The sequence below is a fragment of the Vicugna pacos genome, chromosome 3 (assembly GCF_048564905.1).
Source record: "Vicugna pacos chromosome 3, VicPac4, whole genome shotgun sequence".
NCBI classification, from domain to species: domain Eukaryota; kingdom Metazoa; phylum Chordata; class Mammalia; order Artiodactyla; family Camelidae; genus Vicugna; species Vicugna pacos.
Window position 1 is genome coordinate 15,478,310 of NC_132989.1, and position 26,667 is coordinate 15,504,976.

At 44.4% G+C, this 26,667-nt stretch overlaps 1 protein-coding gene and 1 long non-coding RNA gene across 15 annotated transcripts in view; one reads left to right on the plus strand and one right to left on the minus strand.

Moving 5' to 3' along the window:
• Nucleotides 1–13,254, minus strand: part of AFAP1L1 (actin filament associated protein 1 like 1) — a 57,734-nt gene extending 44,480 nt beyond the window's left edge. The window contains exons 1-2 of one of the 2 annotated variants that reach the window (XM_072955092.1): nucleotides 13,125–13,198; nucleotides 5,030–5,196 (exon numbers count right to left, since the gene is read on the minus strand). Coding sequence is in view for 1 of the 2 variants with exons in the window: in XM_006204462.4 (XP_006204524.2) it covers nucleotides 13,125–13,140 (16 nt within the window). In the remaining variant the exon portion in view is untranslated. Of the gene's footprint in view, nucleotides 1–5,029; nucleotides 5,197–13,124 lie in introns of both variants that reach the window. The other variant, XM_006204462.4, reaches the window with a different exon arrangement.
• Nucleotides 1–26,667, plus strand: part of LOC107033535 (uncharacterized) — a 92,913-nt gene that overhangs the window by 48,100 nt on the left and 18,146 nt on the right. For 7 of the 13 annotated variants that reach the window (XR_012067107.1, XR_012067134.1, XR_012067106.1 and 4 more), the window contains exons 4-6: nucleotides 18,462–18,567; nucleotides 18,908–18,992; nucleotides 22,696–22,822. This is a non-coding gene — a long non-coding RNA (uncharacterized lncRNA). The remainder of the gene's footprint in view (nucleotides 1–18,461; nucleotides 18,568–18,907; nucleotides 18,993–22,695; nucleotides 22,823–26,667) is intronic. The other 6 variants (XR_012067130.1, XR_012067137.1, XR_012067127.1 and 3 more) reach the window with 2 other exon arrangements.

The window sequence follows — 26,667 nt, forward strand, 5'->3', positions numbered from 1 at the left end:
TCTTTACCCTCTGTTTTACACCTGAACCAAGTGAGGCTCAGAGAGGCACAGTCATTTGTCTAAAGGCACACAGCTAGCAGAACCAAGACTCAAAGCTAGACACTAACTCTAGGGCCTAAACTTATATTTGCTGCATCGTAATTCCTTCTGGCTGCCTTCTTCTAACAGAGGTTCCCTACCCGCAAAGCTTGCTGGAACCAGCAGTGAGCCCCTCATGACCATTCCCTACTGGTGACCATTCCTAGGATGGGCTCTTGGCCTGAGGCCTGAGGAACATAGCATGTATTTATCTTTATTCTGTTCAATGGAGTTTTAAAAAATTATCATTGTTTACTATTTCTTACCTAGTCTCAATATCTGAGGCCCCACTTGTAGTGTTTCCGTTGCATGGCTTGTTCTCCAACTACTGCACACTATTAGCTGTGTGACCCTGGGCAAGTTACTTCACTTGTCTGTGTCTCTTCATCAGAATAATGGGGATAGTAATAATACCTACACCTTACAGAGTTGTCATGAGGGTCCAGTGAGATGTTATGCGGACTGCTTAGAACAGTTCCTGACACATACCAAATTGACTGTTGTTATTAAAATTTCCTCTGCTCTCCAGGTAGTGCCCTCTTATCCTTTGAGAGTTGGTTTAGAGGCCACTTCCTCCAGGAGGCCTGTCCTGCTCTCCTGGACAGGTGAAGTCACCCTGTTATACCCTCCAGAGCAGACAGTTTGTTCACTGTCCTTCTCCATTAAAGTGTGAACCATGAGGGTGGAGATGAAGCCTGACTTAATATCTGCCACTGCTGCCCAGTGCCCAGCACATCCTGAGCACACAGCAGGTGCCCTGCAGAGGGATGAACTAACAGCCCAGAATTCAGAGGAGCAACCACAACTAGGGAGGGGGCTGTAAGTCCTGCCTATGACAATTGTCTCCAAGAGCAGAAGGGCTCATGGGGGTAGGGGAAAGGGAAGGTGAAGCAGACTTGTTCCCTGGGGCTCTGGAGGACAGACCTGGACCAGTGGTGCCAGCTCCAAGACCACAACATTAGGTTCACTGTATACAGGAACTCTCCAGAAATCTGAACTAAGAAGAGAGGCAGATGCCTTTTCCAAGAGGGCCTGAGCCCAGGTGGAACAGCCTCTTGGCAAGAAGGTTGGGGTGCATTAGTACAGTGGGTAATTGTGACACGGGGTGACTGGGGCAAGAAACATGCAGAATCAAACCTGGGATTTGCCCTCCCAGCCCAGTGACCCCAAGAAGGTGACATCAGCTTTCTCATTTGTGAAGCAGAGATAATGAGAGCACTTATCTCAGAATGTCATGATGACAGAAAGGGAGATAATTCATGAGGAGCTTTAAGCATGTATGAAACCTGCAAAGGTTGGCTATTACTACTGCTGTTGTTGCTGTTAGCAGTTACAGGGGATTCAAGCATCACCCAGAGGTTAGTCTGGACATTCTAGGTCAGAGGCTAAAGGTTAGTCTCAGAATGGCCACCCTGATTGCTGCCTGGATGGGAGGTCTAGGATTTTCCCTGTCTTCCTTCCTTCCCCTTGCCTGCAAAAGCCTTCCAGTACTAACCCTGGATTAGATTCTGGGCCAGGTACCCAGGAATGCAGCACACAGGGAGACCAGCCACCTGGGCAGGCTTTGGGAGGTGCCTAGGGTAATTCCTGCCTTCAGGGCTGGTGGGTAGGCTCAAGAAAATGATGATTGAAGGTCCTGGGAATGAATGTCTTGAGTCTTAAGGAACCCCAGACAAATGTCTCCTTTGCTCTCCCATTAGATCAACAATTCTACACACTTAACTCTGTTTGCAAATGGACAAAATTTGAAGTTTTACATTTCCCTGTCCTTAATTTAAACATGAAGGTGAGTTAATCTTACACAGTTTGCTGTTCACTTGCAGTGTTTGCTGTGGCTCCTATCTGGTCACTTCCTTCCAATCTCTCCCTTTCTATTCTTTTTTTTTTTTAAACTTAATTAATTTACTTTGGGGGTAATTTGGTTTATTTATTTATTTAATGGTGGAACTGGGGACCTCATGCATGCTAAGCATGCACTCTACCACTGAGCTATACCCCGCTCTTTTTCTATTCTGATGTGAGCTTTAATTTCCCCCAAATGGCAACATTTGCATAACCCCCTCCTGCTCACATCTCGTCAGTAGCTCCCCAGGGCCTAGGCACCAGTTTCTTTTGTGACACAGATGGTAAAAGATCTTCCCATGCTCCCTGCACTCCCTGTGGTTTATCCTCATTCCCTCTGTAATTCCATCTCTTCCCAGGAATGGGTAGGCGAGAGGCGAGAGGGAAAGCGTCAGAGAACTTGGATTCTATTCTGATTTGTTAAGAAAGGTGATCATTTATAAATCCCTAATTTAAGCATTAGCTTTTTTGTTTGTTTGTTTTAATTGAATGCTTCCTGTGTGCTGAGTGCTTTCCTTGAATGAATCCAATTATCCCCCAGAGGTAGACAGGAGATTATTATCTCCCTTTCTGGTTGAAGAAACTGAGACACAGGATTAAGTGGAAGGAGTAGAGCTGGGATTCAAATGCTGGCAACCTGACACTGCCGCCAGCGCTCTCAGCTCCCACGTTATGCTGCCTCTATTATTAGTTACCAGTCACACTCTCAGTTAGGGCTCTGGAGGATAAGGCCCTGCTCGAGGCTGCATTTTACCTCTGCCTGCTTCTCTGGGCTGTAAACACACTGACCAATTTGTGCCCTGAGCACAGTTTCTGTGCCTCTCTTCTTTCTGCTCTGTTTTCTCCACCTAGAATACCATTCCCCCAGTGTTCCTGAGGTTCTTGGCTAGAAAGTGTCCCTTGAGTCTTCTGGGCCTTCATATATTCTCTTTGATGGACACTGACCAGATATGACCCCATGTAACAGGCACTGGTGACAGAGTCTCACTTTCTCTGCCTCAGTAGGAGACTTGGGGTGCAGGGACCCTGAGCTACCCCTCCGCAGCCCTTTAGAGCTACAGATGGTTGCTGGCTAGAAGTGAGGAAATGCTGTCAGTCCCCCCAGCTTCCCAGCACTCTCCTAGATCAGTTTTCTTTTTGGTTCAAGTGGAGCTAAAAAAAAAAAATCCCCTTTGGTTTCATATCAGCTGGATTTGCTCTCAGTAAATCCTTCAACAAGAATGGGCAGGGAGAATAAACATTTATTCTACAGATGAATAAATCTGATTCCATCTTCAAAAGAAAGCCTTAGTATAAATTATCATAATTTCTCCATTCTAAGATTTCACTGATTTAAAGATGTTTTATTGAGTAAATAACAGCTTTTTGGAAAAAAAAACAGAAAAATGAACAGATCAATGTATCAAATTTAAGATATGTTCTGATTTTTAAAATGTCATAGTATCAGTGAAATATTTTTAAAAATTTTGCCCAATTCAATTTTTTTTTCTTTTGATTCTGGTGGTTTTAGAAAAAGGGCTCCCAAGCCTTGACTAAACCCCTGCGAAGCATGGGCAGGTGTCAGCAGTGTCCCAGCCCTGAACCCCTGGGCTTGCTGGGTCAGCAAGGGCATGTCAGGCTACTCACACGCCAGTGGCAGCCCTGAGGCCCCCAAGGCCAGTGGACAGGTTTTCTCCCCATCAGAACTATGTCTGTGCTCTACTGATACCTCATGACCATGTTAGTGGTTCTGGGGAAAGCCAACTGGGAGTCCATCATATGACCTTAGGCAAGATACCACCCCCGTCTTGAGCCTCAGTTTCCCCAGTTGTAAAGTGAGGGGCGTAGGATGAGACAGGTGACTTTCAAATGCTCTTCAGATGGAGCTGTGGGATCTGGGAGGCTTCCTTAGGGGCTGCCTTGGGAGTAGCAAGATGGAATGGGCTGTGCTTAGCATTCTCTTTCCCACTTCCCCCAAAGCAGTGCTCTGTTACTTAAGATTTTGTTTGCAAAAGGATTCTGGGGCTAAAAGTAGTTTGAAAAACACTGGTAAATGGCATTCTGGAGTCTTTCCAACGTTAGTCTTGAATACATATTCTTGTATCATCTAAGGACAGTGCTTCATTCCTCAGCCTGGACACACCCTCAGAATCCTTCTCACCAGTGCTCCAGGCAGACACTCCCAAACTCCCTACAGTCTAATCCAGGGGTTTGCAGACTTTTTGTGTACAGGACCAGATAGTACATATTTTAGGCTTTTAAGGTCACATATGGGCCACTGTTGCAACTACTCAGCTCTGCCCTTGTAGTAAGAAAGCAGCCATAGACAATACATAGTGAATGGGCATGGCTGTGTGCCAGTAAAATTTTATTTACAAAAAGAGTTAGTGGACTGGATTTGGTCTACCAGCTGAGGTGTGCTGATCCCTGTACTATAATAAATACTTTGACCTGACAGGTGTAGAGACTGAAGCCCAAGGAAGGGATTCAAGGAACTGGGTTTGGTTGGGGTCCCCATCCCCTGGACTGTGAGCATGCGTCCACTACTCCACACTGCTCACTGAGCCATGACCCTTACCCTGATTTGGATCGTGGGGATCTGGGACTACACATTTGAAGGAATGGTGCCTGGAAAAGACATGTGCCCCACTTCTCCCTCTCAGGAGATCAGTTTTCCCCTAGGTTCTTAGAGGGCTATAAAAAGCCCCTAAGCTTGCCTCCTGCGGGACGTGCTGTCGATAAATTCCCCAGAGCTGGAATGATTGCAATGTGTGGCACATTCTGCCCCCCATGCAGCCTGACAGCTGTGCAGGGAGAAGTATCAGGCCCGGCCAGCTCTGCACCTCCACCCCTACTTGGGGTGTGGCTGGGATTCCCCAAATGGAATTTTAGATGGAGGACAAACCCTGCTTGGCCCTCCTGGGGCAGGCTCTCTGCCAGTTCCAAGAGGATGAGTGCTTCTTGAATTCTAAACACCAGAACCCCAAGGGCCACAGTGGGAGGAGTGTGAAGGGTAAGAAACAGAATCTCACACCAGCTGCCTGGCCATCCATTCATTGATGGAGGATGTCTGTCCTGGACTTGTTCAGGTCCTCTTTCCCTCCCCTGCTTCCCACCTTGAAGTCTTTACCTAGTAAGTACTTGTAGCTTATCTAGCAAGTCCTTCATTCAACTGGCCTGGGAATGCCCCTCTAGCATTCTTGGAGAAGCCGTGGAGAGCAGTGGTAAAGAACTCGGGTTTGGAGGTGGGCAGGGCTGGGTAAATAAATCGACCTTTCTAAGCCTTAGTTTCTTCACCTGTAAAATGAGGATATTTTAAAAAATACATATACAACACATTTTAAATTATGTCCTAAAAATAAATTACAGTAAATATATTTAAAATGCAACACATAGCAAAGTCATGATAAACATTCCCACTGAATTCCATTGTTGGGGTGAGACTGCAGGGCTCGAGGAAGATAAACATCACAAATATATCAAAAACTTCAAATGGTCACGCATGCACACGCTCACATGGACCACAAACATGCCTTCACAGGGACTGTGCTTGCTTGTCTACCACAGAACCAGATTCTGCCATAAACTACAAAACTTTTAATACAAAATTATATTTACATATTAATAATTTTTATGTATGTCCTAGCTGTGATTTTAGAAGATAAAGGCTACACACTGTACAGAAACTCCCAACTCATAGCTGCTGGCAACATTTTTGGATAGAATTTCTCCTCCAGTAAAATTAGTGGCATATTTTATGTACATGAAGGTTAAACTGCATCAACTTTATGATTGTTGAGAGGATTAAATGGCTCAATGTCCATATGAAAACTGCCTGACTCCTGGTGAGTGCTCAGCTGGCACTTATCATTAAACATTTGCTGTGTGCTGGACACTAGAAATGAGATGTAGAGACAGTCTCAGATCACAGCCTTCCTTCATTTATACACATAATAGTACAATACAATCTTCTTAAAGTGGAGACCAAGGAGGGTGGTGGTAAGCCAAAGTCAGAAGGGAGTTCGGGGGAGGATGTGGCAGGTAGTTTTTGTGGAGATGAGCGGTCTCTTTCAGGGAGGGGGAATAGCAGAGTCATCTTTTTGAATGTCACTTTTTGCATCTGTCCAGTGGGGAGAATGTCTCAGCTGACCACGTCACAAGTCTTTTGCCAGAGTTAAGAGAAGTCATAGAAGAGAAACTCAGGGCTGAAAGGGCCCCCAGAGAGAGGATTTTAGTTGTCAGTTCCCTGTTTGAATAGCCTTCCTATTATACAGGTTCCTTCTGGCCCAGAGTGACACCCCCCTGCCCCGACCCCCTCAACCCGTGGACAACTGCTGAATGAGAGCATGTATGATTACCAGAGGTGGCCCAGGCTCCAAAGGAAGCACAGTGTGATGCTCAACATCCCTAACACTAAGTGGAAATGGAGATTGGGAAAGATTGCCTTGAGGAAGTAATGTTTGAGCAGATCACTAAGGATGAACAGGAAGGAGTTAACCAGGTGAAGGTACAAAGGCCAGTGTGAGGAGAGCCTAAAGAAGGTGATGATAGGTAGGGCAGGGCCTTGAGGGCCACCACCAGGATTGTAGTCTGATCCTAAGAACAATGAGAAACCACTCAAGAGTTTAAGCATCATCAGATCTATAATTTTAAATAACTGTCTTTAATTGTATCAGGCCGTCTTCTCCAGTTCCATCAACAAGCATAGATAATTCATAAGTCCCATTAAAAGCTATGATATATATTTGCATACAAGATGAATGCTTTAGGTTAAAATATCCACTCCTACAAGCCCTGTTCTCTGTAGTTTGCAAAAGGGTCATGCCTATGGAAAGCTCTTGAATATTGAGTAACAGCTGTTTTAACCTATATATTACTGGGCTCCCCATAGGAGCCATTCTGTGGCTCCCTTGATCTGTGGCCACTCAACCTCTGCTTCATCATGTTCCTAGGCGACTCCAGCTCTGTCACTGAATAGCTCTTTTCATTTGTACGCTTCTCCCAGATTGAGCCCCAGTTGGCCTCTGTTTAACCTCTTGTACAGCCTTCTGAGAGTCTTTCTGTTACCTCTTGTACAGGACAGCTAGTTTGAGAACTGATCCCGTGTCCTCCCTTCAAATTTAGTCTTGTTCACAAACAGCCCCATTTCCTTCAGTAGCTCTCCGTGGGTTGTGTCGTTAACAGAAAAAGAGAAACAGGAAGGATGATCTGATTTGGTGGTGAATGAGTTCAAAATTGGGTCACTTGGAGGTTGAGTTGACTTCCAAATGGAAATGTACCACAGGCAGCAGCCAGTGCAGGAGTGGAGCTCCACTCATGGCTGAAAATGGACATTGAGAGCAGCCCTTATACAGGGGCTTGGTTCTCTGCAGGAGTGAGTGTAGAGAGGGCTGAAGTGTTGGGGAGAAGGGGTGAGAGCTATCAAAGAAGAAAAAATGAGCTAGAGAAAAAGATGGAAATAACAATTATTAGGCACCTGTGATGGGCGAGGCACTGGGCGCTGGGCAAATAGTACCACGTTGCAGCCTCCCAATTCTGGGTGTCATTCTTCCTGCTTTACAGACTAATGGAACAAGACTTAGTGGGGTCACTAGCCTTAGGGCAAGAGAAGCCCAGAGGCTATAAGCACCTGTAACAGTGGAATTGGAGATGGAGTAGGAGGAGGGGCAGAAAAGGCTTCTTGGAGGAATGGAGCAGTGGTTATTCAATTTTCCAGTCTTACGTGATTCCAAAATCAGTGCTTTCTCCATCTTTGCAAATAGGAGAATCCACTTAGAAAAGAGTGGAAGGTCAGAGCTACAGAAAAGCCCAGGACTGGGAAGGGGTGAAAAATTAGACAAAATGGAAGCTGTCTGTGGCTCTCAGGAGTGGGCTTTCAGCAGAAGGCATGATTGGAAGTGAGACTGCTGGGAGTGAAAGAAGTGTGTGGGAAGAAACAGGAGGCTGCAGTGTGCATGTGTGTGCAGGGAGGGCCTTATTTTTTTGTTCAATTGCAAGTTTTTTTCAGAAGGGTAAGAAGGGCATGAGAAGCTAATGGTATCCAAAAACAGGATTGTTTTTCTGAACGAAAGATCAGGATGGAATAATGATAGGCTCTTGGCGGAGGGCAGGGAGGGAGGAACTTACTTGGCAGGGTGTTCACCCGTGTGAGAAGAGGGGCTTGAAACTGATATTTGAGAGAGAGGCAGAAAAACCCTGGGTGGAACAAGGAAATGGAAGCAGTGCCCAGTGATCAGCAGAAGCCTCTACATGGAAGGGAGTAAGGTTAAATCCTATACATACACCCACTGCAGAGTGTGGCTAAAATCTAAGTAATTATATTTGATAAATGTAACATTGATCTTCCACTGAATGTTTCCTAAGCCCTGGCTTACATGCATTACCTTTTCCCATGACACTCCAAATGAGATGAAACATGTTCAGAGAAATCAAGTAATTTGCCCAATTCATACAAGATCATACAGCTAGAAAGTTGTGGTCAAAACCTTAATTTGACCATTCTCTGAACCACCTGGCTCTACTGCATCTCCAGGTTGACAGAGATGACTTCATGGAACATGGGTGAGCATTCCTTTCAGAAGATGAATAATTGATAGAAGGAATAGAGAATGAACTCGGGTGTCAGGGAAGAGATACAGGAATTCATAACCTTAGGGACAGAAGTTGGGCAATGAGTCATGGATGGGAGCTTATCATAGGAGTGGCTACAGGCTCCTTGACCAGTAGAAGCCATGGATGGGGAAGATGTGGCTTTCCTAGTATAGATCTCAAAGCTGGTCCAACAGAGGCAAGACATAGAGTGGGTTCGTCTATCATCTCTTGAATAATCAAAATCTCATTTAATAAAAAGCAGAGCTTCACATTATTTCCTGAGTTGCCCAGGAGGCAATACGACCTCCCAGAGAATATTGCATGCAGCAAAAGAAACTCCCATCTTGGGCTGAATTCAACTAGCTGAAAAAGAACTTGCTGTGAAGTGGAAAGGAAAGGAACTTTGAGGAAATCGATTGCTTCATGTGAGCTAGGCAGATCAGACATAACCTCGGACATTAAGAAGGCATATTAAAAAATAAGAGAAAATTTAGACCAAAGACTTTAAAGCAAAAATAGCTTGAGAAGACTGGAAAGTTCACAAAAGCAAAATTGTAAAGACCCAACCATGGCGGGGAGGGTATAGCTCAGTGTAGAGTGCATGCTTAGCATGCATGAGGTCCTGGGTTCAATCCCCAGCACCTCCATTTAAAAAAAATGATAATAATAATAAATAAATGAACCTAATTACCACCTCCACCCTGAAGAAAAAAAAAACTGGCCTAGGCACAACCATAGTCAGTAGGCACGAATAAATAGAATAAATAAGAGAAAACAGATGTGTTGGAGTATATATCAGTAATTTATCAGTCACTCAGAAATGCCCATGTGATGGTTCAGTTACTGCAGGTCAGAGATGGATTTCCAAGAGATAAGCACTATGAAGGAACTCCAGGATACAGAGATTATGATATGGTCCCTGTCTTTGTGTTGTACAAAGAGCTGATTAGCTCAGTTCTTAAAACAGAGTAGGGACTCAAAAAGTGTCCTCAGAGTCAGACCAGCTTGGAGCCAGTAGAATTTTATTATGTTGAGTCTGATAAAAAAGATACTAATTATTGCAACAGCCAGCATTTATTAAATGGGTCCCCTATGCTAGGCATTGTTTGAAGTATTTTTCATACATTTACTTTTTATAACAACCCCAAGAAATAGGTATCATCAGTGTCCATATTTTATCCTTGTGAGGATAGAAAATTGAGTGACTGGTCCTGTAGAAGGTGGTGCCTATAGAGTTACCTTTACCAATGGCTGATTCTCTAAGTATGATATTCATGAGTTAGGAAATCCTGCTGGAAGACTTTGATTATAATTTAAGTGGTTTCTGTGTCTGTTGCTTCATCATATAATCCTGCTTTACTCATGGGAAGACACATTTCCTGTTAGAAGAGAAATACTACTTCCCAGGTTTGTTTTCATTCCTGAGTCAGTTGACTTTGATGCTGAGATTTTATGCTGTAATTGCTACTGGAGATCTGAACAACAGTGCAGTTGTGATGTGATGGAGGTGCCCAGACCTGGAGCAGGAAGATTTGGTGTCCAAGCCCTGCTGTAGGGCTTTGGCAGGTCACCTGCCATCACAGAGATAGCCAGCAGCAAGCTTAAGATCAGGACTTTGGTTCAAACCCAGCTGTCTCTCACATGGTGAGTGACTGTACAAATTAATGTCAGTGACCTAATCCTGCTATTATGAACTGAGTTGTGCTCCCCACCAAATTCATTCATTGAAGCCCCAACCCCCATGTGACTACATTTGGAGATAGGGCCTTTAAGGAGGTAATTAAGTTTAAGTGAGTTCATAAAGGTGGGCCCTAATCCAATAGGACTGATGTCCTTATAAGAAGAGGAAGAGATACCAGATACCTCTCTCTCCGTGCGTGCACAGGGAAGAGGCCATGTGAGGGCACAGTGAGAAGGTGGCCATCTACAAGCCTGGAAGAGAGGCTTCACCAGAAACCAACCCGGATGGCACCTTGATCTTGGGCTTCTAGCTTCCTGAACTGTGGGGAAATACATTTGTTGTTTGAGGCATCCAGTCTGTGGTATTTTGTTTGGCAGCCCTAGCTAACTAACACACTGCCAAACCTGCTTTCCTATGAGGTGGGGATTAATGATAGTACCTGCTCATAGACCCACCCCATTGCTTGTTCTGAGAGAAGCCCTGTAAAAAGCTGAGTGCCTTGATGATTTCAGTTGTTAACTCTTGCCAGTTTTCCTCCCCAGTCTCCTGGGCATGACAGTCACACACCCTACATGGTAGATATGGGGTTGAAATGAGACCTGTACTTCTTAAACCTTCCCTGACAACAGAAGAGAGTGCACACACCCACCCAGGGATATGGGCACAGTAAGAAATTTCCACTGAAATGATTTTTGAAGTCTTAGATTTTATCTTAAAAACCCATAGATTTTGCATTCTAATTCATATATAGTTGTGTTTGCTTTAATTAATACAAGGTTTGCAGTAACTTCTAAAGGTAGACAACTGAGGATCTAGACAGCGGAGGGTCCTGTGTGCTTTGGTCACTTCACTCAAATTTGAGAAGGCCTTTATAAGTCACAAGAACTGTTCTGATGTGAGGATTTAGTAGTAGGTATTTTTAAAAATCAGTTAATTAATCAACTTGGGGTGCACTATACAATATGTTTCATATTACCAATTAACTAATGAGACCACTGGTTGTGAGCTCCTACTGTGTGCCAGGCACTGGTGTCAGCAGAATGACCACTCAGATCCTCTCCCAGCCTTCTGGAAGCTTACATTCTGGTAGGGTAGGTAGACACTAAACACAGAGTCAGATAACTAACTCTTAGAGTAACGGCACATTGTGCCAGGAGCTGTGAAGGGGAAGGAAAGTAGGCTAGGAATGCCTGCAGCAGGGGAGAGGGTCAGAGCCCTAGGACATTGTGAGTACTAACAGATTCCTGGGGAGTCTGGCTTCCTAGCCGAGTGCTCTGGAGGCAGCCTTCTTAAGTGAGGCATCAATTTTTAAGCATTTTAAACTAAGTGAATTATTGTCACCCTTGATCTGTCAAGGAGGACATGGTCTGTTCTCCACAGTTCTGGGTAGGCGAGGTGTGGATTTTTGTACTGGGGACCAGACGGGGTTGGATGTGATGGGGTGGAGGGCAGTGCTCTTTGCTTTGTACAGTGTGGGAGGTGGGGATGGGAGACTGAAGGACATTAGACATGCCTCTTCTCTCTTTCTCTTTCTCCTCCCTGGCGAGTGTATGCTCTTTGCAAACTTGTCCAGGAGTCAGTTAACAGGTGAGAACTGCTTTACAAATCACATCCTCTGTCCCCAAAGAGCCAAATGGAAGTCCCCTCCATTTTCTGCTTGTCTTTCCAGCTCCCAATAGGAGAGAGTGATGCAGCATTTTGTGTTGGAGATGGTGTGGGTGGGGAAGTTGTCCCCAGCATCTTGAACTGCAAGTCAGGGGTCCCCTACAGCCCTCTGAACTCTGGCTTTACCTGTAATAGGAGTGTAGGGAGGTTACCCTGACACCTGCTCCTGTTCTCATCCCTGCCCCCAGTGCCCTCCTAATTTCTTCCTCACCCCTGGCCACTCCTTTATTTCCCCTTGGAAGCCTCAGCACAGCAAACTGGTAGATGGAGGAAGGGTGTAAGATTGTAGGGAGGGGGAGGAATTTTCCATTAATAATAATAATAATAATAATAGCCATAATAATAATGCTTCTCATGTTGGTACAGCACTCGCCAGTTTACCAAGTGTATTCATACCTGTGAGCTCCTTGGACTCCAGAGGTGAGGAGTTAGGACCCTGGTGTTCTGATTCCCAGCCTTTGATACTGCCCCCATGTCCAAGCAGGCCAGTTTTTTACAGACATGAGCCCACTGAGGTGTCTAGGTCTTTACTTAAGCACAACCCCCATCCCCCATGAACACCTTCTCTTTGCTCCTGTCAGTTACAGTTTCAACAAGCCTGCACCATGTTTGTGAAATTTTATCAAATACTTTCATCAAATATTCTCATCAAAAAAGAGTCCAATCAGGAAGAACCTCAGATACCATCTAGTCCAACCCTGTCACTAGCCCAGAGAGGAGAAGGGACAGGGCTAAGGTCACACAGCTTGTCAGGAACCGAGCCAGGTCTTGGGCACACCCTGCGCCCACCCACACGCATGCCTGCTGTTCCTCCTCCAGATGCCCTGGGTAGCTGCACACTTCGGTCTCCTGGGGCTTCACAGCCTGCTAATAGTAGGGCCTTCACATGTCGGGGTGTTTCGGGAGTGTGACTGGTCAATCTTATTCTACCCTTGGGAGGAAGGGGAGGGAATGGAGTAGGAGGAGCTCGCTGTCCTCAGGAATCTCCTGGGGGATTCTTTTATGAAGTTAAGACTGAGTGTATGAAAACTGGTTTTACACATAGGAGGCGACTCAGCTCCGGGACATGAGTCCCTAACAGACCCCAGGCTGCCCCGGCACAGGAGGCACCTGTACACACAGCACCGGGCTTTCAACCCACCCAGACCCCGCGCCCCTTCTGATCGCTCCTGGCCGCCCCCACCCCCCGCCCGTCTCTCCCTCCTCCTCGTCGCCCGCCTCTAGATCGCCCAGTTCTCCCCTCCCCAGCCCACAAAGCAACAAGTGCTGGCGCTGCGTTTCTTCTTACCCCGGCCTCGGTCCATGGCGCCGGCCGATCTCGCGGAGCAGGGCGCGGTGGCTCCACCCGGGCTGGCTGTTGCGGGCGCGCGGCACTCTGCAGTCCAGCCCCGCGGGAGCGCCCTTCGCGCGTCCCCTCCCCCGACAGGATGCTCCCCCGGCGCCCCCGCCCGCCCTTGCACGCTGCTCCCGGAATAGACCCGGAGCCCGCCTCCCCCCACCAACCCCCGGGCCGCCACCGGTGTCCCGCACACGCCCGCGCCACGCCCTGCCTTCTGCAAGCCTTTGCGCCCCTCCGCGAGGGCCTGGAGGACCAATGTCCCGGTTCACACACTTGCCCGCACAGACCAAGGCGTTGTTCAGCTCAGCTTTCACTCCGCTAGTGCGGGTGGCTTACTAGCGCACTTCCCAGCCCCAGACTGTTAGAACGTGTTTTTCTCCAATGGAATCAAAATCTCTTTCCCTGCCGCTGCCACCCATTTCCTGGCTTTGGGTTTATCTTCTCCATTCAACAGGTCTTTCCTGAGCACCTTCTAGTGCCAGACAGTGAAACAAACCCTATGCTGGTGCAGTGTCAATAGTGGTGTCAATGAGGAGTGAAATAATAATAATAAAGATCTTTAAAAAAATAAAACCACCTAGGAAAAGGAGAGAAAGAGAGGATTGCTCAAAGATGAGCAGTGGTTTGGGACACTTCCGACTTTTGAGGTTCCCTGTGTACTACAATGTGAAGAGTGCTGACACAGAGTGATAAAATTGTGAAAAGAATGAACAGGGCTTTTGTTTGTTTGTTTGTTTTTAGCATATAAATTCAGTGCAATGTAAGTGTGCTTGTCCCCAAATGATTACAGGATATAGAAAAAATATTGCTCTGGCCAGTATAGTCAGGAATGGGATTTAAGTTTAAAGTTGTATGAAGAATGTTAACATCTTTCATCCTATTAGTGTGTCTCTGTGAAAGTAAGGCTAACCCATTTATAGACAGTATGAAATGTCTATATTTAAGACCCTTCATAAAGTGAACTCCAGGCTTAATTCTCCTTCTAGGCACTCCTCCTCCCCAAGATAGGTCAGGTCACAGTTTGCAGGTTTGACTAGGCCATCTCTTTACTTAGAACATTCTGGCATTGGGACCACCTTGTGCAAAGACAGAGAGACAAGGAAGGGCCTGGGAAAGAGCGTCCTGCATTTTCCTGGACTGGGAATATTTTCTCCATTGCTTTGATGGGCAAGTTGAAATTAACCCTGGCTTTGCCAAATTGCATCAGTAGTTTGTTTAGTATGTCTGTGTGTGAGCACAGAAGAAATACAATGTAGTGAAAAAACCATAGGATTGGAGTCTGAAAACTTGTGTGTGAGCTCCTACTCTACCACTTACTAAGTGTATAACTTTAAGCCTATGAGGTTTGCTTGCTCATCTGTGCTCTGGGAAACCTCATGCTGACCTCCAAGGCTGTTGGGAGAGCAAATGAAATGACAGTACAAACCCACTTTGTAAACCGTAAATAACTATAAAAATGTGAGCCATTATTATTTTCCAAGTTCTTCTTTGTTCTTGCCTACTTTTCCAATTTGAAAAGGTCAGTTTAAATTCTAAAGCAGACAGCCAACAATTTACAAGTGGATTAACTTCCAAAAGTTCACTGTTTGAATTCTGAAATGCTTGGAAACAAGGCTATAAATTGTAGTCAAATTCCCAGGCTAGCTCATTAATACTTTAAAAAACATAACTATTTCATTTGAAATAAATTTTAAAAATACATAAAACGTAACTATTACAAGAACAGTTGGAGGCTTTGGTAGATTTTTAGATGCTTCAGAAACTTTCAGAGACTTTGAGGTTTATCAGAGAATTGGAAAAGAAAAAAGAACTAAAGGGAATTTATATGTATCTACAGAATAATTTATGGAGTGGAATTAACTGAGCTGTGGTCTAGGAAAGATGTAAAAATGGGAGAACAGTCTGCACAGCTCTAAGGATTAACAAAAAAGCTGCTGCAAAGGTGTAGTGGTTCAGGTTTAATAATTACCCATAATGTCCACTAGGTGGCACTGTTGACTAAATTGACTACAGCTTGGTTGCTGTTGGGTAACTGAATGATAGATGAGGTGGCTATTTGTGGGTTTGGGACTAGGAATAACTATATATATTTTTTCTGTGATTTTCCTTTAATTGGGTCTATATTAACCATAAAAACTATGCCCACTTTTCATCAGTTCACTTAGGAATATTTGTTACACTCTGTGCCAATTCCTCTTGGAAGAAGTAATGCTAAATAGGCATGATCTCCGTCCTCAGGAAATCAACAGTCTAGTACAGGAGATAAACATGTACAAAATAATTTAATTAAAAATTATTACGTGAAAAGTATCAGAGGAGAGAGAAAGTGCTCTTGGAGTTCATTAAGACAAAGCAAGAACTCACTGATCATGGAGACAGTAATGGATGACAGACATTTGGGTGAGCCTGCAATGAGGAGATAACATTACAGGCAGAGAAAACAGTGAGAGCAAAGACACAGAGATAGAAAACTGCAGGATGTGTCTGCACAGCAGTTTGGTTTGGCTAGATTGTAGGGGCCGGGAGGGAAGCGCTGGACCGAGAATGGGGTTGAAGGTTGTGGATGCCGATGCCTGGTCTTCTCTTCCCCTTTCCACTTCGCTGTACAAATGCAACTCTTTAGAAAGGATTTTAAAGATCTGCCTCATATCTTCCCTTTCCTTATTGTTGTACTAGGTTTTCCAGGTTTGCCTCGTGCTTGTCTGAAGGTTTGTGTGGAGAGCTTCAGCTCTGTAAAAAAGATATCAAGTTTGGTCTCAGTGAACAATTCCAGGAAAAAAGCTTTCAGCTCCTGTATGCTCCCAGTCTTGTGAAAACAAATGATATTCCCCAGTCTCATTCTTAGCTTATCAGGTGGAACTGGGAAGCCCTGGGAAAGAAAAATTTGGAGGCTAAACGTCCTTTGTCCCAGTGAGAGAAACATACTTTAGCTTTCTAACTTGTCCCCTTGCCTCCAGGTCTGCTTCCATCATGGCCACCAGAGTGTCCATTCCACAGCTCCAGTCAAATCCCCATTAAAAGTATTTGTGGCTCTCCTTTATCCCCAGTGCAGAGTCCAAATTTCTTATTATAGTCTTTGGGGTGCCTTCTTCACTGAGCCCGAACCCACCATTCCTCAGAATAGATAAACAGCGCTCTCAGGAGATCCTGGGAAGAGTAGAAAAACTACAGGTTAGGGGTTCAGATCTGGGTTCTTGAACTGACTCTGTCACTGTGTGACTCTCCGTTCTTCCATCGGGTCATCATTGTTTAACTTCCTACTTACCTCTCTCCTTACCTCTCCCCGGCCCCCTAGATTGACAGCGCCCTGTGTCTTAACTCGTTGCTAGATCCATAGGGCCTAGCACAGTGCCCGGCACCTAGTAAGTGGAGAAAGTACTGTGGAGTGAGTCAGTGAGTAAATGCTCAAGGACTCATGAGGCTTCTATTAACGCAGGTATCCTGGGTGGGAGGTTCCCTTTATCCTCTGGGATTGTATGTTTGCTTATTTATTTGCAGAAGAAAATGAGATTGCAATGAAGTGCAGCCTCACTGCCTGCCACTGCAGACATGCAGCCCAGCCCACGGCACTTCTCCTTGGCTCAGGGCCCGCTCCTGAACCCCTTTGTGCAGGGTGAGCCCCAGAGCCCTTTGCTTGAGTGTCTGCCCAATGCTGGTCGCTAGATGAAAACCTCTCTTGTTCCACTTAGCACAATGTCACCATTATAGCTCCTATCCAGGGAAATGACACATGCCTGCTAATTCACCCTGGGCCCCGGAAGGCAGATAGAGATCTGAATGGCGGCTGCTGGGAGAAGGAGAGTTTCACAGAGGGATGAAAACCCCTCCTTTTGTTGCACCTTCAGGTTTTGGTTCCAGGGCACTGGGCTCCTACCTGCACCCGGGTTGCAGGCTCAGCTTTAACTGTCACAGCCCAGGGCACTGTTGCATCTGGAGGAAAAGGAGCTTTTGTTCTTGTGCCCCAGTGCTGTGTGCCCCCTCCCCTCCGGTCCCTCCTCAAGAAAACAGCACCCTTGGCTCCTTAAGTGAGGCTCACAGGCTGAAGTGCCCACAGAGCCAGGCAGGGGAGGTGTGTGTGTGAGCTGGCTACCTGGCAAAGCAGAGCACTCTTGTTCCATCTGAAAGGCCAGGAGCCAGCAACTCAGACCAGCATGGCCAATGGGAACATGGGCCTGGAGTGACCAGATCTTCAGCCTTTTCAGGAGAACCTAGGAATCCAGATTTCAGCTTTTGATTTAGAAATGTTGGTAACTAAGTCAACTGTTTTAAAACATTGCAAGGGCCAAATAAACACCCCAAACACCTCTGTGAGGTTAATCTGGCCCATAGGCTACCCCTGTGGAACCTGAGAAAAACTGTGGGCTTCTAGACAGCCTGTCCAGCTGGGTACCTCTACCTGAGGGCTGAGGTGATAACTCAACACTTCATACTGCAGCAGGGACTAACTCTCTTTTGAAAGGCTGCACTGCATCACCTCTCTTCACCTCTAGGCTGCAGGCTGACACCAGTTTGTAGAAGTCCAAAGTGAATTTCTTTTCTTTTTTTTTTTTTTCAAAGTGAATTTCTTAAACCTGGAACTAGAAAAACTTCAGAGCTGAAAGGAGCCCGAGAGATTAGCCAGTGTGGTCCCTTCATTTGTCAGATGAGGAAACTGAGGCCAAGAGAGGGGAAGAAATCATGCCTGGAATCACACAAGATCTTACAGGCAGAACCAGGAGTGGTGCCCAGGGCTCTAGACTTGGTATCTGGTGTTCAAGTTCAGGCTCTGCCACATACAGCTGTGAAAACTTGAATGGGTTACTTAGCAAAGGCTCAGTTTCCTCATCTGTAAAATGAGGATGAAAGTACCAGAGAACTAGCTGAGATATGTAAAATGCTTAGTGCAGAAGTGTGAGTTATTGTAATCAGTGTGGGTTTCCTCCAAAGACACTGTCAGATGCTTATGGAAATATTAAGGAACACTGAAATCTCAGCCGCACATCCACGCTGCCCCCTGCCGGGAGTTTTATGTAAATCAAACCATTGGAAAAGTGATAGATTTGCCAGCTTCCGCCTTCTCTGTAGAAACACCTGATACCCTTGGACAGCGGAGCTTCCAGCTCCTGTTACCCACAGAGTCCAAGAAGGGGTGGCATTTTGTAGTAGGTATATTTTTAAAAATTAAACAGTGCTATTATTTTGTCAGAAGGACAAGTTGCTTAGGACAGTTTCTGCTAGTCCAGGGGGCAAGATCCTGTGTGTGAGGCAGTCACATATCTTGTATGACAATACATTCTTTATCCATAGGAGGGCTTTGGGAGCCAGGAGGCCTTCGGTCCATCCCCTACAAGAACTTTTCACGACTGACTGAGGCAGATTTTGACCCCTTCACATGTGCCGCTCGGCTTCCCTGGTGAGTCCCACCGCCTATCGCTTGCTCCCTAGGGGCAGATGCCTGTGCTAGTTAAACGGGGATCACATGATCTCCCACACAGAGAGCAAAGCTCTGCATATGAGACTCCACTGTCAGTATTAATTCACTCTGGGAGCCAGTGTGTTTGTCACGACTCCTTTGGTGGCAAGTGACATAATCACAACTCAAACTGGCTTAAACCAAAAAAGGAATGTGTTAGCTCTGATGCTAACTGGGGATTTGAAGGGTGAAGCTGGATTTCAGGCAAACTCAGATCCAGGAACATGAACAGTGCTTGCTACTTTCTTTCCATCTCCTGACTCCACCCTCCTCTGTTCAGTCTTCATCTTCAGGTGGTGTCTCTTAATCTGTGCCAAAGGCCACAAAGCTCCAAGCCTGCACACGCTTACCAGTTGAAATTCCAGGTAAGAAAGGCTTGCCTCTCTTGCTGTAGTTCCAGCACCGGCCCAGAGAGGGCACTGATCATCTGGGTAAACCACCTGATCTAAGAGCCAGTGAGATGCTGAGCAGTCAGTTGGACCTCCCCTGCAGGCAGGTGCTGTGCTGGAAGCACATCATTCAGTCCTTACCACCTAATGAAATGAGTGCTGTTATTCCTATTTTGCAAATCTAATTTCATGTGGTGTATTAGTTTGCTAGGGTTGTCATACCAAAATACCACAGACTGGGTGGCTTAGACAATGGAAGTTACTTTTCTCCTGGCTTAAACAGTGGAAATTAATTGCTTCACTCCAGTATATTTTAGTTCCTCAAATACACTGGAAGTCTGCAATCCAGGTGTTAGCTGAGTTGTTTTCCTCTCAGGCCTCTCTCCTTGGCTTGCAGATGGTGGCCCTCCAGCTGCCTCATTACCTGTTCTTTTTCCTCTGTGCACATGCACCCCTGTGTCCTCATTTCCTTCTCTTACAAGGACACCAGTCAGACTGGAACATGCCCATCATCATGGCCTCATTTTAACTTACCACCTCTTTAAAGGTCGCATCTCCAAATACAGCCACATTCTGAGGAACTGGGGGTTAGGGCATCAACATATAAATTTCAGGGGGGGCACTCTTCAGCCCATAACGCTCCCTAGTAAATGGTGAGGGTGAGACTTACAGTTAGAGGCGGAGCCTAGCCATGGTGCTGTCATTTCCCTGCTACAGCTCATGGTGATGCCCACTTAAGCGAAGTCTTTACAATCCAGAGCAGCAGGGAAAGGGACGGTATCCAATGAGAACCTTAGTGTGATGTCCCGGGAACAGCCTGGTGGTATATGGGAGTCTTGGCTCCCCAAGGTGGGTTGGGGTTAACTGGGCCCGGCTTGATTGTCAAAGTACTTGTGTTTTCTTTTCTCTGAAGCATCTTCAGATTGTTTTCCCTTTGGCTTTCCAAAGTCCAGCCATCATGAAGAAACTAGGCAGAACAAATCTTTTCTCCCCTCCCACTTCTGTCAAAGAGAAGACATTTCCCAAAGTGTGGGATTCAGACTCATGGTGAATATGGGAGATAAGTTTAGATGTTACCCAGGTCAAAACATTTGAAGAGTTACGAATTTATTTGAATTTGTATTAAAAGCCTTAAACTGGTCCTTATCCATATTTCACTGCTACTGATACATAGAAAAGTCAGGTATGAGTCAATTGAAAGAAATACATCACATAAATAGCATTAAGTAAATAAATAATCTGATGAAAATTGTGAAGGTTGGTATCTGAGTGACTGAAATTCGGGAAACACTGGAACAGTCTCCCTACAAGTAGGAAACATTTTGGTTGTGGGCATAGATGTCACCTTGCTTTTTTTTGACCTGATTCATCTATACTCTTGGCCCTTATTTGCCCTGAGGACTCATCATGAGGGTGACTGCAGGACTTTGGTTTCTCTGCCTGTGCCCCTGTGCCGATCACATTGGGGGCCAGGTGAAGAGGCGAGTGGATGCTAGGGTGATAGTGAGAGGCCAGCTTTTGTGGTTAAGGCTTCTGGGTTTTATTTATTTAGAGTCTTGCTCTAGGGCTCCTGAACAGCTTGGCAGTGACTCACAGCTCTGTATGTAAAAGCAGGTGTTTATCACTGTGTGATCAAGAGTTTTAGCAACTCAAAGTCTGATGTGGAAGGAAGCATTTAAAATTTAATTACACATAGGGCATAACTCTGCAGACTCAATTCATAATTGCTATGAATTTTAGCAGTGCTTTGTTCCCCTTGAATTTCAAGCCCTTCTGCTCCACATTTGGCTCTGTTCAGTGGCCAGCCGCAGCTGCTGACCACCTGCCACTGCCTGTCCCTGTGTTTCCATACCAGGTGCCTGGTGAGGATGAGCGGCTCTGGGCACAGGGGAGCTGGCTGCTTGTCCTGATCTGCTCAAATGCTCAGTGGCCTGTTACCGTGGCTGCATTTTGCAGCCACTGTATTGGCTTTAAGCTTTAATTTTCTGTGATTCCTGTGCACCTCTCCCCCCAGGTTGTGTTCTGCTTTATTAATGTAAGGTTGCCCTCCAGTGTCCAGAGAGATCATGTGCCTGGGGAAAGGGCTCCCTTCTAGAACTTGAGAAAGTTGGACACAAAATATTGCAGTGTCTGTCCAAAGAAGAAAGATAGTTTAGAGCAGCACTTCTCAGACTTCACTATGTGTGTGAATCACCTGGGGGTCTTAGTGAAATATGGGTTCAGACTGAGTAGGTTGGGAGTGGGGCCTGAGATTCTGCCTTCCTTGCAAGCTCCCTGGTGACTCCCTTGCTGCTGGTTGCAGCCCACACATTGAGCAGCAAGACTTGGAGCAATTCTCCCTGCTTCTTGTAGGTTAACAACCACAGCGCAGGCCAGATAGTCTCCACATAACCTGCATGAATGAGAGGTGTCCTAGTCCCTCTGTATGTTCCGGCTCCTGCCTTCCACCTCTTCTAATCTCATTCTCCCCTTCATTTGCTTCACTCCAGTATATTTTAGTTCCTCAAATACACTAAGCTCTTACCCACCCCAGTGCCTTTGCAGATGCTGTTCTCTGGCCTAGAAAACCTCCACTTTTCCCTTGAGTGCTTCGTTGTCATCCTTCAGTAACTGTATGAAGTGAGTTTCTGTCTTTTCTTCGTTTCCAGTGCCCTGTTTGTGTCTCTGTAGCAGTTATCTTTGTGTTCGTCTCTTTTTCTGTTCACTTATTTACAATCTGTTTCCTCCTCTCGACCAGAACTACATGAGAGCTCACACCTGCCTTGCACACAGTTGTATTCTCAGTGCTCCTGCCTCACAGCAGATACTCAGTAAGTAAATATTTGCTGGGCGTGTGTGTAGCCAGGGAGCAAGGGAACATTGCTGAGTATCCTTTTGCACTCTGGAGCCACCTGTCTCGAGGGGCCATGGTGGGGATGATACTTAGAAGAATCACAGAATTAGAGGTCAGGAAAGGAGCTACTTTTAAGCTGAATCTCATCATCAGAGATTTCAAAATGTGAAAAAGAAAGTATGTCTTAGAATGGATAAAATACATGAAATCTAACATTTCTTAAACAGTTATGTCAAATTAGTTTATGACACATTAGATTAAACAAAGACACTGCAGGACTTCATAGGACTTTTGGCAATGTGCATTGTGATTCTCTGAGAAGAAGGACAGAGGCTGTGGCTGAGACACTGCAATTCACTTACCCAGAGGCCATTCCCTGTCTGCTCTGTTTCTCTTTGTCAGCAGGGTACCCACCTCCCACTCTTGAGGCTGAAAATGCCAGTTACTCAATTTACCTGCTGTTTTTGCAGCAAGGGCGAGGGCATATTCCTTAGTCCTACCAGCAGAACCTGCGGAGAAGCCTACTGAGGACTTCTGGGGAGGCTTTTCTGATTAAAAGAAACACACAAAGGGAAATTTCTTGAATTTTTTTCCTGTTTTTCCATGCCTGGGGCTGCAGCAGTGTCTTGTAAAGATAAGGAGTCACACCTGAGGGTGGTGGAGTGGAGCGATACGAAACACCTGGGCAAGGCTGGCGGCGTGGAGAGATGCAGAGAAGCTGGGCTCCCAACACGCATTGCTGAGCTGCTGGATCGGCTGGCCATGAGCCTAGGAGCTCTGCTTGTGCAAAACGGTGTGTGTTTTCATTGTTTAAGCCACTTGTAAGACGGCCCTCTTTACTTGTAGCTGCAGGCATCCTGACTGATGAGTAACTAAACTGGCTTCTCCAGTCAGACAAGCGGGAATTGGCTTCTGGCTCCACCATGGTGTTCTGTGTCCTCTTCAAAGCTGCTCCCTCCTCTGAGAGACGCAGGTAAGAATAACGGCTACTTCTTGGGTTGTTACAGAGGCTTAAACGAGATGATGGGTGCAAAGTCCTCAGCAGAGAACTCGGCACATTGTTGGTACTGAATAATGAGGAACTTTCCATTTCTTGGAATCCGTTTCCATTTACTTTATCAGCGTTGCATAGTTCTGAGGGTATAGGCCTTTCACTTTCTTGGTTAGGCTTATTCCTAGGTATTTTATGATTTTTTGAAGCAATTTTAAACAGGATTGTTTTTTCACTTTGTTTCATTGTTACTATAAAGAAATGCAACAGCTTTTCACCGTTGAGTATTTTGATGGGTATTTTGAGTATCGATGGATTGGGGGTGCTGATAGGGGATTTATGGTTTGTTACATATAATCCCTGAACTGTGAATTCACACGTAACTGATCAAGAGTTGATTGCGTTAGGGTTTAGCTTCTGTAAAGATCCAGATACAAATATGCTGGCTATGGGTTTGTCATAAATGGCTTTTATTATGGTGAGATATGTTCCCTCTGTAACCACTTTGGTGAGACGTTTCTTTTTTTCTTATTTGGAGTATATGGTCAGTTACAACGTGTCAACTTCAGATGCACAGCATAATGTCCCAGACATGTATATATATAGACATGTTTGTTTTCATACTCGTTTTCATTAAAGGTTATTATAAGATATTGAATATAGTTCCCTGTGCTATACAGAAGAAATCTGTTTTTTATCTATTTTTATATATAGTGGTTAACATTTGCAAATCTCAAACTCCCAAATTTATCCCTTCTGACCCCCTTTCCCCCAGTAACCATAAGATTGTTGACTATGTCTGCGAGTCTGTTTCTGTTTTGTAGATAAGTTCATTAATGTCCTCTTTTTTTCTTTCTCTTATTTTTTTAAGATTCCACTTATAGTGATATCGTATGATATTTTTCTTTCTCTTTCTGGCTTACTTAGAGTAACGATCTCCAGGTTCATCCTTGTTGCTGCAGAAGGCATTATTTTATTCTTTTTTTTTAATTTCTGAGTAGTATTCCATTGTATAAATATACCACAGCTTCTTTATCCAGTCGTCTGTCGATGGACATGTAGGTTGCTTCCGTGTCTTGGCTATTGTTATATAGTGCTGCTATGAATATTGCTATGAATGTATCTTTTCGAATTAGAGTTTCCTCTGGATATATACCCAGGAGTGGGATTGCTGGATCATATGGTAAGTCTATTTTTAGTCTTTTGAGGAATCTCCATACTGTTTTCCATAATGGCTGCACCGAACTACTTTCCCACCAGCAGTGTAGGAGGGTTCCCTTTTCTCCACACCCTCTCCCACATCTATCATTTGTGGACTTTTTAATGATGGCCACTCTGACTGGTGTGAGGTGATATATCTCATAGTAGTTTTGATTTGCATTTCTCTGATGATTAGCAATATTGAGCATTTTTTCATGTGCCTGTTGGCCGTTCGTGTGTTTTCACTGGATAATTGCTTGTTGTATGTCTTCTGCCCACCTTTGAACTTTGTTGTTTGTTTTTTGGTTATTAAGTTGTATGAGCTGTTTATATATTCTGGTAATTAAACCTTTGTCAGTTGCATCATTTGCAGATATTTTCTCCTGTACCATAGGTTGATGTTTTGTTTTACTTATGGTTTCCTTTGCTGTGCAAAAGCTTGTAAGTTTAATTAGGTCCAATTTGTTTATTTTTGCTTTTATTTCTATTGCCTGGGTAGACTGCCCTAGGAGAACATTGCTAAGATTTATGTCAGAGAATGTTTTGCCTGTTTTCCTCCAGCAGGTTTATAGTGTCTTATCTTATGTTTAAGTCTTTGAGCCATTTTAAGTTTATTTTTGTGTATGGTGTGAGGGAGAGTTCTAACTAACTTCATTGAATTACATGCAGCTGTCCAGTTTTCCCACCACGACTTGCTGAAGAGACAGTCTTTTCTCCATTGTATATTCTTACCTCCTTTGTCGAAGATTAATTGACCAAAAGTCTGTGGGTTTATTTCTGGGCTCTCTATTCTGTTCCATTGATCCATATGTCTGTTTTTATGCCAGTACCATGCTGTGTTGATGACTGTAACTGTGTAGTATTATCTGAAGTCTGGGAGGGTTATTCCTCCAGTTTTGTTCTTTTCCTTCAGTATTGCTTTGGCAATTCTGGGTCTTTTGTGATTCCATGTAAAATTTAGGATTATTTGTTCTTGTTCTGTGAAAAATGTCCTGGGTAATTTGATAGGGATGGCATTAAACCTATAGATTGCTTTTAGGAGTATGGCCAGGTTACCAGTATTGATTTTTCCAGTCCAAGAGCTTAGGATCTCTTTTCATTTCTTTAAGTCAGCTTTAATTTCCTTAATCAGCATTTTGTAGTTCTCCTTGTGTAAGTTTTTCCCCTCCTTGGTCAGATTTTTTTCTAAGCATTTTATTGTTTTTTAATGTGATGTGAGTTCAAAAGGGATTGTTTCTTTACTCTCTCTCTCTCTGATATTTCTTTGTTAGTGGAATGAAGTGCAACAGATTTCTGTATGTTAATCTTGTATCCTGTTACCTCGCTGGATTCTTTTATCAGCTTTAGTAGTTTTTGTGTGGAGCTTTTAAGGTTTTCTATATATAGTATCATGTCATCTGCATATAGTGATAATTTTACCTCTTCTCTTCCAATTTGGATCCCTGTTTATTTCTTTTCCTTGTCTGATTGCTGTGGCTAGGACTTCAAAACTATATTGATTTGAAGTGGTGAGAGTGGGCATCCTTGTCTTATTCCAAATTTTAGTGGGAAGGCCTTTGGTTTTTCACCATTGAGTATTATGCTTGCTGTCGGTGTGCCATAAATAGCTTTTATTATGTTATGTTCCCTCTATACCCACTTTGGTAAGAGCTTTCATCATAATTGGGTGTTGAATTTTATAAAATTCTTTTCCTGCATCTATTGAAATGATCATGTGATTTTTTTGTTCTTTCTCTTGTAGATACGGTATATATCACATTGATTGATTTACATATGTTGAACCATCCTTATGTCCCTGGGAGGAATCCAACTTGATCGTGGTGTATGATCTTTTTTAGTGTGTTGTTGGATTCTGTTTGGTAATATTTTGTTGAAGATTTTTGCATCTATGCTCATCATTGATACTGGCCTGTAATTTTTTGGGGGAGTAGTGTCTTTGTCTGGTTTTGGTATCAGGGTGATGGTGGCTTCACAGAATGAGTTTGGGGGTATTCCCTCCTTTTTAAAGTTTTGGAAGAGTTTGAGAAGGATCAGTATGAGTTCTTTGTATGTTTGGTGGAATTCTCCAGGGAAGGCATCTGGTCCTGGACTTCTGTTTGAAGGGAGACTTTTTATTGCTGATTCGATTTCATTTCTAGTGATCATTATGTCCAAGTAGTCTACTTCTTCTTGATTAAGTCTTGGTGGAGTGTATGTTTACAGAAGCTTGTCCATTTCTTCTAGGTGGTCCAATTTGTTTCCATATTTTATTTATATATATATATATGTATATTTATACACACACACATATACATATACACCATATATATCTCTTACAGTTTTTTGTATTTCTGCAGTATTGGGGGTTGTAATTTCTCCATTGTCCTTTCTTATTTTGTTTATTTGTGTCCTCTCTCTTTTCTTCTAGATGAGCCTGGTAAGAGGTTTGTCAGTTTTGTTTACTCTTTCAGAAAACCAGTCTTGGTTTGATTGATTTTTTTCTATTTTTTAATCTCTATTTTATTTATTTCCTCCCTGATCTTTATTATTTCCTTCCTTCTGCTGACTTTAGGTTTTGTTTGTTCTTCTTTTTCTAATTCTTTTAGGTGATACGTTAGGTTGTTTACTTGAGATTGTTCTTACTTTTG